The 12,075-nt window shown below is 62.5% G+C and overlaps 1 protein-coding gene across 1 annotated transcript in view; it reads right to left on the bottom strand.

The window, feature by feature from the left end:
• The window catches only part of RNF213 (ring finger protein 213), an 82,012-nt gene that overhangs the window by 21,351 nt on the left and 48,586 nt on the right, over positions 1-12,075 (bottom strand). Inside the window, 10 exon segments of the mRNA XM_054708872.1 lie at positions 1,021-1,120; positions 2,012-2,181; positions 2,991-3,173; positions 3,280-3,380; positions 5,019-5,139; positions 5,630-5,811; positions 6,034-6,237; positions 7,255-7,415; positions 9,144-9,289; positions 9,843-10,034. Coding sequence (XP_054564847.1) covers positions 1,021-1,120; positions 2,012-2,181; positions 2,991-3,173; positions 3,280-3,380; positions 5,019-5,139; positions 5,630-5,811; positions 6,034-6,237; positions 7,255-7,415; positions 9,144-9,289; positions 9,843-10,034 — 1,560 coding nt within the window.

Here is a 12,075-nt window from a genome sequence, read left to right as displayed (position 1 = left end):
ACCTTCCTACTTCTCTCTCCCCGTCTGCCCACACACACAGTATAGACAGCCCGGCCGGCACGGCTCAGGGGTTGAGCCTCCACCTATGAACCAGGGGGTCACGGTTCCATTCCCAGTGAGGGCACATGCCGGGTTGTGGACTCGATCCCCAGCAGGGGGCGTGCAGGAGGCAGCCAGTCCATGATTCTCTCTCATCGTTGATGTTTTCCTCTCTCACCCTTTCCCTTCCTCTCTGAAATCAATCCATCAATATATAAATGCATATACATGTATATATATAGATGTACATACGTGTATATATATGTACATACATGTGTATATGTGTATATGAAATAAATGACAAATAAAATTGAGCACTCTGTCACCCTGCAGGCCTCTCTGTCCATTGATAGAGTCACAGGCGTGTAGGAGCTGAAATAAAACGCAGAGGGACAGGGACAGCGAGGGTGCGGGGGTCCCGGTTATCTCCCTAAACATCACACACCTGTGGCCGGGATCAGACGCAGGCCCCTGACTCAGGAAACCCCCTGGGTCCCGATGCCCGGCCTCCTTCCCCGCCCCCTCCTTTCTGGTCCCAAGCAAGGCCTTGTGGCCGTGCTGACCCGCGTCTGCCATGCGTTGTGCGTGGGGCCAACACACGCCTGACACAGACAGAAGGGCAGGCTCTGTCAGCGCAGGAGCCCCCCCAACAGGGACTGGTGCTGCAGGGACACTGGGCACAGGGAGAGAGCCAAGGTGGGAGGAGAGGGGAGGAGGGGAAGAGGAGGAAAGGGGAGGAGGGAAGGAGGGGGAGGAGGGGAGGAGGGGGAGGAGGGGAGGAGGGGGAGGAGGATGGAAGGGAGGAGGGGAAGAGAGGGAGGAGGGGAGGAGGGGAAGAGAGGGAGGAGGGGAGGAGAGGAGGGGGAGGAGGATGGAGGGGAGGAGGGGAAGAGAGGGAGGAGGGGAGGAGGGGAAGAGAGGGAGGAGCGGAGGAGGGGAGGAGGAGGAGGAGAAGCACCGGGTGCTGGCCGCTGCGCTGACCTGTACTTCAGGAGCAGCTTCAGGACCACCGAGCGGATGATGGGCGTCTTGTCCACGACATCGTCAAACGGGGACAGAGACTTGGTGTGTTCACGGTGGCCTGCACCAGAGACGGTGTGAGGAGGACTGTGAGGTGCACGCCAGGGTGGGGACGCCCGGCACGTGGGCCGTACGGCATCATTTGGCCTGGCCCTGCCGCGGCACTAGGGGCGAGTTAATTCAATGTGTGACCAAATACAGCAGGTTCATGTTTAAGTGGATAATTTTTAAACGTTTTTATTGACTTCAGAGGGGGAGAGAGAGAAACATCCATGATGAGAGAGAATCATGGGTCAGCTGCCTCCTGCACGCCCCCCACTGGGGACCGAGCCCACAGCCCGGGCCTGTGCCCTGACCGGATTTGGAAGCGTGGCCCGGCTCACAGGCTGGGCTGAGTGGCCCACCAATGATGATACAAATATCCAAACGGGCCCTGGCCAGTGTGGCTCAGTGGTTCAGCGCTGGCCTGTGGACTGACAGGTCCCAGGTTCAATTCCCAGTCAGAGCACATGCCTGGGTTGCGGGCTCCACCCCCAGTAGGGGGCGTGCAGGAGGCAGTTAATCAATGATTGTCTCTCATCATTGATGAGAATTTCTCTCTCCCTTCCTCTCTGAAATCAATAAAAAATATTTTTAAAAATGAACAAAAATAGCCGGCCGGCGTGGCTCAGTGGTTGAGCATCGACCTAGGAACCAGGAGGTCACGGGTTCAATTCCCGGTCAGGGCACAGGCCCGGGTTGTGGGCTCGATCCCCAGTGGGAGGCGTGCAGGAGGCAGCCGATCCATGATTCTCTCTCACCATTGATGTTTCTCTCTCTCCCCCTCCCTTTCTCTCTGAAATCAATAAAAAATATTTAAAAAAATGAACAAAAATAAAATGAATGCACAAATGGCCCCCTGGCCGCCGTTCCCCCCCCCCCCCCCCCCCCCCCGCGGACAGGAAGCCCGTACTCTGGGGCGGGTCTCGGAGCAGCGTCTTCTCCGCGAAGAGCAGGGCCAGCAGCGCCTGGACCACGTCCCTGCTCGGCGGGCAGTTGTCCTTGAAGCACACGGTGGACACCAGGTCCACGAAGAAGCCGGTGCACAGGCGGCGGAAGCGGGCGTGCCGCTCGATGGCGTCCCTTGGGGACGGGAGACCGCGGTCAGAGGCTGGACGGCCAGCTTCCCTCCGCGCACCGTGTGGGCGTGGCTGGCATTCTGGTTTTAAATCGGAGATGCAGCATCTCCTCCCCGACGCGCCGGGCTGGAAAGGCGTGCTCCTGCCCCTTCCCGGGAACTGGGGCGTCGGACCAGCGGCCACACACCGCACAGCCTACGCGGGTCCCAGAGGCCCGGGCGCGCCCCTCCGGGCGGAGGGCAAGACACCAAGCCCTCCCTCTAAGCCCCCCCCACCCTCCCCCCCACCCCCGGACTTCAACAGCCGGCCCGTAGGCTCCCCCTGCATCGCGGCCTCTCTGGACGATGCCTGGGACCTGACTTCCTGGGTACCTCTGACATCACTGCCCCCCTCTTCAGCGTGTGTGTTGGGGAGATGGTCATTCTGAGGCACCAGGCACTAGACGGGCCATCTCCCCGGGACAGCCCCCACCCCGGGCCTGAGGTGAGCAGGCTCCCGGTTCGGGCTCAGTGCTGGCAGCAAAGGAGGAAAGGGTTCCTTGAGAGAAAAGGGTGTTTTCCTTTTGTTGCTCATCCTCACCGAGGACGTTTCCATTGATTTTTAGGGAGCGCAGAAGAGAGAGGGAGAGACAGAGAGAAACATCAATGGGAGAGAAACACATGGATTGGTTGCCTCCTGCATGTGCCCTGACCAGGGAAGAGCCTGCCACTGAGGTACATGCCCTTGACCAGAATCAAACCCGGGACCCTTTGGTCCACAGGCCGATACTCTATCCACTGAGCCACACTGGGCAGGGCCGGGCAAGTGATTTACCTCGCCTCCTGGGAAACGGTGGGGGAGAAGCCGTCGGGCAGCTCCGTCAGGCACAGGGGGCAGGCCATCTGCCCCGCGGTGAGCCACTGCCTGACGCAGTCCAGGCAGAACACGTGGTCGCAGGGCAGGCAGACGGGGCTGCGCGGGTCGCCCAGGCAGACGGGGCATGGCTGGATCCCGAACCTGGGACCCAGGGAGGCAGTGAGCACTGGCTCGGAGGTGCCGGCGGGGAGATGCTAGGAACCCAGAGGGTCCAACTTCCCTCCCTCGGGGCCGCCGGGGAGCTCACCGGGCGAAGGTCCTGCTGGCCCGGTCCTTACACTCACAGAGTATGGCCATCACCGCCGAGAACGGGAGGAGCGTCTTGATGTCCGAGTTCCCCTGCAGACACTGGAGGGCAAGGCAGGGGCCGGGAGAAGGGTCAGCAGCGAGGAGGGCGGGTCAGCCAGGCCAGGCGCTGACGCTCACCCTGCCGGCCGGCGGACACCTGTGCGGGAGGCCGTGTGTGTGTGTGTGTGTGTGTGTGTGTGTGTGTGTGTGTGTGTGTGAGAGAGAGAGAGAGAGAGACACTATCTCAAATGCTCTTGGTGACGGTGCTGCTTTTGGGAGAGGGACGCATGCTTTCTGATTCCCACCCCAGGATTTTTCCATTGATTTTTTCAGACAGAGTGGAGGAGAGAGAGAAGGGGGGAGGGAGAGAGAGAAACATTGATGTGAGGGAGACACATGGATTGGTTGCCTCCCACACACGCCCTGACCAGGGCCAAGACTGAACCCCCAACTGAGGTGCGTGCCCTTGACTGGAAGCGAACTCCAGACCCTTCGGTCCATGGGCCATGCTCCAACCACTGGGAGAAACTGGCCAGAACATGCATGCATCTATCTACCTATCCATCCACCCACCCACCTATCTATCTATTTATCCATCCATCCATCCATCCATCCATCCATCCATCCACCTACCTACTTACCTATCTATCCATCTACCTATCTACCTATCTTTCCATCCATCCATCTATCTACCTACCTACCCATCCATCCATCCATCCACCTACCTACCTACCTATCTATCTACCTAGCTACCTATCTTTCCATTCATCCATCTACCTACCTATCCATCCTTCCATCCATCCATCCATCCATCCATCCATCCATCCATCCATCCATCCACCTACCTATCTATCTACCTATCTATCCACCTATCCATCTATCTGTCGATCGATCAATCCATTCATCCATCTATCCATCCACCCACCCACCCACCCACCCACCTATCTACCTACCTATCTATCTTACCAGAGAGGAAGGAAGAGAGAGAAACATCAATGATGAAAGAGAATCACTGGCCTGTGCCCTGACCAGAATCGAACTGTGACCCCCTGGTTCATAGGTGGACGCTCAATCCCTGAGCCACGCTGGCCGGGCTCCTCTTCCTGTTTTTAAGGTCTAACCCCTCCTCCCACGAAAGATTTCAAACTTTAATGACAACGGAAGGACCGCTGTGTACTGACCGCCCAGCCCGAGGAAACCAGCGCGGGAACATCGCTTTAGAGACACCAGGTCACAGGTCCAGCTGCAGGGCCAGCGCCCCCCCAGGTGTCCCTCCGCGCCTGCCCCCTCGCTGCGTGCAGGCCTCCCCGGGGAGCTGCCCGCACCATGACGGCTGACCACGTCCCTATTTCTGCTCTTGGGCTTTCAGAATGGTCCCGATTTTTGGTAAGTGGTGGTGCGGGGGGTGGGGGGGGGACTGGTGTGCAGCCCCTGGGGGTCCTGGCGGAGCCCCACCTCCCCCTTCTCGGCACGTGGCTTCCAGGCTGGGATCCACTCGTACAGCACTGAGGACAGGGCCCAGGACCCAGCAGTGACCACGCCGAGCCCGGGGGCCTGTGCGGGGAGGTCGCTGCCCTTTGCACTTCAGACAACCTTGCGGCGCTGACAGGCACACAGCGCCCTGCAGACAAGCGGAGGCCACGCTGCGGTCACTCCCGCTGGACACGCGGACCCTGCCTGCCCGCGGCGCCCGCTCACCTTGTCCAGAGAGAAGACGCAGTCGGTCACCAGCGCGCGCAGCTCGGGCGAGTGGTCCTCCGTCCCCAGCAGCACGTGCTCCACGAAGAGCGCCACGGAGAAGATGCGCGTCCACGGGCCCCTGAGGGAGGCCGCTCAGCTGACCACGGAGCCCGCGACGCCAGGAGGGGCACGAGTGGGGATGGCCCCGGCCCGGGCGCGGGCGGAGGGAGACCGGGGGCACGGGGGCGGGGAGGAGAGGAACGGGCCAGGCCGAGGCGGGCCAGAGTGCACCCGTGCTGTGGGCCGGCCGCCACCGTGTTGGTCTCCCCTTGGGCCCCTGGGGACGTACGTCGCGTGGCACATGCTGGGCCAGCCTGTGCCTGGTGAGTCCCGCTGCGCCCACGCCCGTAAGCCCAGCACAGGACGGTGCCCCCCACCCTGTCGTCCTGCGAGGGTCCTTTCCGGTGCCCGCCTCCCTGCCCCGCGCCCCTGCCCGCCCTGCAAGGTGTCCTCTCCTCCCTGGGGTCTCCAGTGCCAGCGCTGCGGCGGCTCCACCAACGGGGACGGCGGGAGGAGGAAGGCGCCCCACACGCAGGGCCCCTGGTCCTCCTTCCACTGAGCCAGCTCACCTGACCTCGCGGATGAGGTCGCCGGCCCTGCCCGCCGGCCCCTGCACGTAGCCCTCCGAGCAGAGCAGCTCCAGGGGCACGGCCAGGCTCTTCACCGCCCGCAGCCACGCCTGGGGGCTGGGCTTCAGCAGGTCCCGGGTCAGCAGCTCGGTGCAGGCCACGGCGGCCCAGGCGTCCAGGATCTGCGGGGCGAGCGGGGACTCAGCTGCGCCCGGCCCTTCACGGCTCTAGGTCCCACGCTCCGAGGCCCGGAGGCCCGGAGGCTGGAGGCCCAGCGGGCAGCCCCTCCTCGCTGCCCCGGACGCGGCGGGCACTTGCCCCGCGCAGGAGCCTCGCTGGAGCTTTTGGCGCGGCCGCCAGCCCCGCCGGCCCGCCCTCCTGCTCAGGCCTCCCATAGGGCCTACCATCTGGGGTCCGGCCGGGTCCTGGCTCCGGGCGGCTGCGGCCAGGCTGTCGAGAACTGGGGGGTGGATGGTCAGGATCCTGGAGAAGTTCTGGAGCCGGACCCTGAAGTGCTGGTAGGCCCGGTGCACCCACGGGAGGGAGGGCTCCTCGGGGCTGCCTGCCCTCAGCTGCTGGACGCAGGACCACAGGGCCATCTGCAGGAGCTGGGGAGACAGGCCTTCAGGGTGTGTCTGTGCCTCACACACCAGTTACACACACACAGACACACACAGGACAGACAGTTAGACACACAGTTACACACAGGATACACACAGTTACACACAGGACATACACAGTCACACACAAACACTGTTACACACAGAACACATGCAGTTACACACAGATACGTGGACACACTTTATTTTATTTAAATGTATTTTTCTTGATTTCAGAGAGGAAAGAAGAGAGAGAGAAACATCAATGATGAGAGAGAATCATGGATCAGCTGCCTCCTGCACGCCCCCCACTGGAGATCAAGCCTGCAACCTGGGCATGTGCCCTGACCGGGAATCGAACCCTGACCTCCTGGTTCATGTGTCGACACTCAACCACTGAACAACACTGGCCAGGCATAACTTTCATTTTTAAAAGTAAGAGGATTTCCTTATTGATTCCTAAGCATACTTGATTAATTAATCATATCGGTCATCTGTGCTCCTCAAATAGGTCCCTTTCCTGTTGGATGTACTGAGGTTTAAAAGAAGTCCCATCTTCCCACGGACGTTTCTGCTGTTGTCAATACCCGTGATGGCTGTTAAATGTTTACTTAACTTCTCTGAGAGACACTGAGCATTGAGAAGCAGCAGTTCCAGGGGCTGGTGGGGGGCTGTGTGGCACCCCCGGGGCCCCTAGACCGCAGCACCGTGTCCGCAGCCGGGTGTGGCCCAGCGGCAGCACCGTGTCCGCAGCCGGCCGTGGCCCAGCGGCAGCACCGTGTCCGCAGCCGGGCGTGGCCCAGCGGCAGCACCGTGTCCGCAGCCAGCCGTGGCCCAGCGGCAGCACCGTGTCCGCAGCCGGCCGTGGCCCAGCGGCAGCACCGTGTCCACAGCCGGGCGTGGCCCAGCGGCAGCACCGTGTCCGCAGCCGGGTGTGGCCCAGCGGCAGCACCGTGTCCACAGCCGGGCGTGGCCCAGCGGCAGCACCGTGTCCGCAGCCGGGCGTGGCCCAGCGGCAGCACTCACCTCCAGTTCTGGCCCCGCGGACACCCGCATGGTCAGGACCAGGAAGTCCCGCAGGTAGGCCCGCAGCAGCTCCCGCCGCTCCTCCGCACGCAGCCGGGTGAGGAAGCAGCCCAGCGGGGTCTGCCGGAAGATCTCCTCCAGCTTCCCTGCCGGCGCCGGTCCTGCGGAGGGGCCCAGAGCGGCGGGGTGAGGGCCAGCCACGCTCCCCTTCCCTCTGCTTGGGGCACGGCCTCTGGGGTGGGCCCACCAATCCATGACAATCCCTTAATTTTTAAAAAACTATATTTTTACTGATTTCAGAGAGGAAGGGAGAGGGGGAGAGAGATAGAAACACCAATGATGAGAGAGAATCATGGACCAGCTGCCTCCTGCACGCCCCCAACTGGGGATCGAGCCCAGAACCCAGGCATGTGCCTGACCGGGAATCGAACTGTGACCTCCTGGGTCACAGGTGGATGCTCAACCACGGAGCCACGCCGGCTGGGCTCTCACACCATTGATGTTTCTCGCCCTCTCCCCCTCCCTTCCTCTCTCTGGAATCAATAAAATATTTGAAAACTTCACTCACAAACGGCCTCACGAGCCCCGGAGGGAGGAGACGACCTGGGACACCAAGCCAGGGTCTTGGCCAGGGGCAGAGGGCGGACCGCACAGGGACCCAGGGGCGGGGCTCGCCGGCTGCTCAACCACAAAGGCCTGCCCTCGGGTGCCCCAGGTGGCCTGCTCAGGGGGAGAGGGGAGTGTCCCCAAAACAGAGAAATCTCCTTCCTGCTCCCAGCTTGCTCAGCGAGAGTGGCGGGCGCTTGCTTACAAGAGTCACCTCGTCTTCAAGTGCCTCTGCTTGTGCTTTGTTTTTGTTAATCCTCATCTGAGGGTATTTTTAGAGCGAGGGGAAGGGATGGAGGGAGAGGGAGAGACAGAGAAACATCGATGTGAGAGAGTCACATCCATTGGTTGTCTCCCACAGGCCCAACAGGGGCCAGGGACCGGCCTGCAGCCGCGGTACATGCCCTTGACCAGGGATTGACCCCGAGACCCTCATTCTGTGGACTACGCTCCAACCACTGAGCAACCAGCCAGGGCTCCATCTGTATTTCTTATTTGTTTATTTATTTATTCTTAATCCTCACCTGAAGATATTTTTCCATTGATTTTAGAGAGTGGAAGAGAGAAAGACAGAAATATCGACGTGAGAGAAACACATCAATTGGTTGCCTCCTGCATGAGCTCCGACCAGGGCCTGGCCTAGGAAGGGGCCTGCAACTCAGGTATGTGCCCTTGACCGGAATCGAACCCAGGACCCTTTGGTCTGCAGGCCGACGCTCTACCCACTGAGCCAAACCAGCTAGGGCTCGATCTGTATTTCTTAAAGGCAGTACTTTTACGTCAAGTTTGAAAAGATTATTTTAGGCGAGCTGGCGTGGCTGGGTGGTTGAGCGTCGACCTATGAACCAGGAGGCCATGGTTCGATTCCCGGTCAGAGCACATGCCCGGGTTGTGGGCTCGATCCCCAGTGCGGGGCGTGCAGGAGGCAGCCGATCCATGATTCTCTATCCTCATGGATGTCTCTCTCTCTCTCTCTCTCTCTCTCTCTTTCTCTCTCTCTCTTTCCCCCTTCCTCTGAAATCAATAAAAACATATTTAAAAAAGGAAAAGGAAAGCAAAGACCAGGTCATGAAGAGGGGAATGCTGGTTTTCCTGGGACGCTGACGGCTGATCACTCGGCGTGTGACAGCACAGCCTGGCGCCGGGCTCGGGAGGGACCGGACAGCCGCCCTGACGCAGGCCCTGTGCTCCCGTGGCCGCCGAGCCCTCCCGAGCCCCAGCCCTGGCCAGGAAGTCACGTGCGGACGGAGCGGGCTGGCCTGCTGCCCACCAGCCCCGGGCACCTGCGTCCGCCGAGATGTACTGCGCCTGCACCCACAGCTCCTCCACGTAGTCGCGGATCCGCCAGCTGAACGGGACGGCGCCGCAGCCCTCCCCCGGGCGGGGCGCGTGGCTCTGCACCAGGATCTGGGCCATGTCGCTGTTGGACCTGCAGTCAGCATGTGAGACGGTGCTGAGACGCCAGCAGGAGCCACCCACAGCCGGCCTCTCCGCCCCGGGGGCCTGGGCTCCAGACACCCCCAAACAGACCAGGGCAGAGAGGGGTCATGGGGGCCTGCTGGGACCTCGCGTGCCCTCTGCGGCTAGGCTGCAACTGGGAGAGGGTTAGTCTGGGGACCAGCGGTGTCTGTCCCCTCTGTCTCCCCGGGGTCACGAATCCCACTGCTCTGCTCTCTTTACTAACCGTGCACCCCAGAATCCAAGCCCCTCAAAGTGCAAGCGGGCAGCTTTGGGGAGGCCCCCTGAGCCTGCGCCGTGCAGGAGTGGGCCTGGCCGGGGCTGAGCGCTGCACGCGCAAGGGGCAGGGGCACCCTCTGCAGACGCGCTGGCGACACCCGCCGTGGCCGGTGGCGAAGGAGGCAGAGGTCTCAGAGTCACGGCTCTGGGGCCTGTGGGCTGGGAGGAGCGCCCACCTGCGGCTCTGAAGCAGCTGCCACGCGTGGGCTCCCCCACCCCCTGCCCCGCCCCCACACACCGCTCACCTGGCATCGTTGGTCACGAGAGGGATGCTCAGCAGGTTAATGTCACTGAAAATGAACATCCAAAGCTCTCGGACCCAGGCCGGGGCGTCGGGCGTGGCCAGCAGCTCCAGGTTGCTGTCCCTGTCGATGACGGCCACCATGCTGGCCAGCAGAGGGGTCACCGCGCCCTGGACCCGCTTCCAGAGGGTGTGCCTGCAGCGGGCAGAGGGCGGCGTCCGGGTCAGAGGGGCCGCGGGGAGCGCACGGCCACCAGCGTTAGCGTCTGTCCCCGTGGCTCCGTCCATGAGATCGAGTCTTGCGATGCACGTTGGGTTTTTTACATAAAACATGGCGAAACCTGCCCTTCTCCAGAGAATCTCCCGTCCGCCGACCCTGCTTCCCGGCAACTGTCAACAGTTTGGCTCAAACCCACAAAAATTCTTCACAGGTTTGAATGCTTTTTAGGTTAACATGGGGGCGGGGCCACATGAACACACGTGACAAGTCACGTGAGGACGAAGGAGGGGCCACGTGAAGATTGAAGGGATGCGGCCTGGAGCCCCAGGAAGCTGAAGAGGCAGGAAGGACCCTCCCTGGAACCTCCCCTCCCCCAAGGGAGCACAGCCCCCGACACCCTGGTTCCAGATCCTGGCCCGGAACGGGGAGCCCCTGTTCCTGCTGGGTGAGGCCAGTCTGCAGTCATCGGAGCAGCAGCCCCAGGACACGAACCCTCCGTGCCCCTCCTTCTGGGGCTGTGAGCGGGTTCTGGGAGCAGCTGAGCCCTGTGCCCTGGCAGGGGGACGCCTAGACCTCTGCCTGCGGGGCTCACAGGGAGCTCCATCCCTGTGTCTGTGCCTCGGCCCTGCCTCCCGCTCCCCCGGTTGTGGCCGTGCAGTGGGCGCAGCAGGCAGGCTGCTGGGTGGGAAGCGCAGGCCGCGTGGCTCAGGAACTCCCCGTCGCCTCGCTGAGCCCCCACTGCAGGAGAGGGTAGGGCCCTCCCCTCCCTGAATGAGTCCAGCCTGGGCCTCCGCTTCCTGCAGCCCCTGGGGTGACAAGCCGACAGCTGAGTGTGGGACCCCTTTTCTAGACGCCAAAACTGAGGCTCAGAGGGAGAGCCCAGGTCCCTCCCCCGCCCCCCTCCCCCTCCACTCAGCTGCCACCTGGTTGCCAGGCGTCGGAGGAGGAGGAGATTCCTGAAAAGCAATCCCAAAACACACCAGTGGGCCCCTCCTTCCTCACTCCCTCTCTCCAGGTCACAGCCGCCTCTCGGGCAGGTAGGTGGGGCCTCTTCCTGGCCAGGCAGCCAGGAGCAAAGGAGGCAGAGGGTCCGGTAGTGGGTTCTGGGACCCCAGCCTCACCCAGCAGATCACCTGGACCTGGCTCCATCGCCCTCCCACAGCTCCCGGACCAGGTGGGCTCTTTCCTGCCTCCCTGCCTCGCACATGCAGTTCCCTCCACCTGGGATGCCCTTCCTCGTCCTTCAGGTCCCAGCTCGGCTGTAAGTCCCCTGGGAACCTTCCCCGAGCCCCCTGGGGCTCCCCCTGCATCCTCACCCACCCCAGTCACAGCCGTTTTCTCGATGACGCTCTCACGGGGTGGCGAGGTCTTGGGGTATGAGCTCTGCCTTTGTGCCCCAGCCCCTGGCACAGACAGGTGCTCAGATCTGGAAGGAAGGGAAGGGGGGAGGGAGGGAGGGAAGGAGGGGAGCCTCTCATAGGACTGGAGCGGATCTGGACCGAGAGCACCTGGCACGGGGCTGGGCACGGAGCAAAGCCCACTCCCTTCCGCCGCCTCCCCTGAGCCTGGCCCAGCACCTCTGCCTCCTCCCATTTGGACCGGGCTCAGGGGCCGTCTCCCACCCGCAGGCTGTGTTTGCTGCCCGTTAGGGTGCGAGGTCAGGACACCAGGAGGCAGACGGCACTTGGCTTCATACGGAGCCGGTGTGTCGGGGAAAGGCCTCCGTTCTCGGAAACCCCGGACCGTGCGAGCTCGCCGGCGCCTGAGGGCTGACCGTGAGCAGGGGCTTTCCCACCGAACACCCCGCAAACCACGCCTCACCGAGGCCGGTACACAAAACAGGCGGACCTGAGCGGCGTGGGGCGAAGGGGTGCCCGCTGAGGGCGCCTGGGGGACGGCCCAGAGTCCCCTTTCCCCTGCGGCTCTGGGTCAGCGGAGATGGGGCTGGGCTGGTCCTGGCGGTGGGAGGGGCGGCCAGGAGAGGGGGGAGCCCTGGGAAGAGTCCAGGGCTGACATT

Source organism: Eptesicus fuscus, chromosome 20 (assembly GCF_027574615.1).
Source record: "Eptesicus fuscus isolate TK198812 chromosome 20, DD_ASM_mEF_20220401, whole genome shotgun sequence".
NCBI classification, from domain to species: domain Eukaryota; kingdom Metazoa; phylum Chordata; class Mammalia; order Chiroptera; family Vespertilionidae; genus Eptesicus; species Eptesicus fuscus.
Note: the sequence above shows the minus strand (reverse complement) of the source record. Positions and strands in the feature narration are given on the sequence as shown.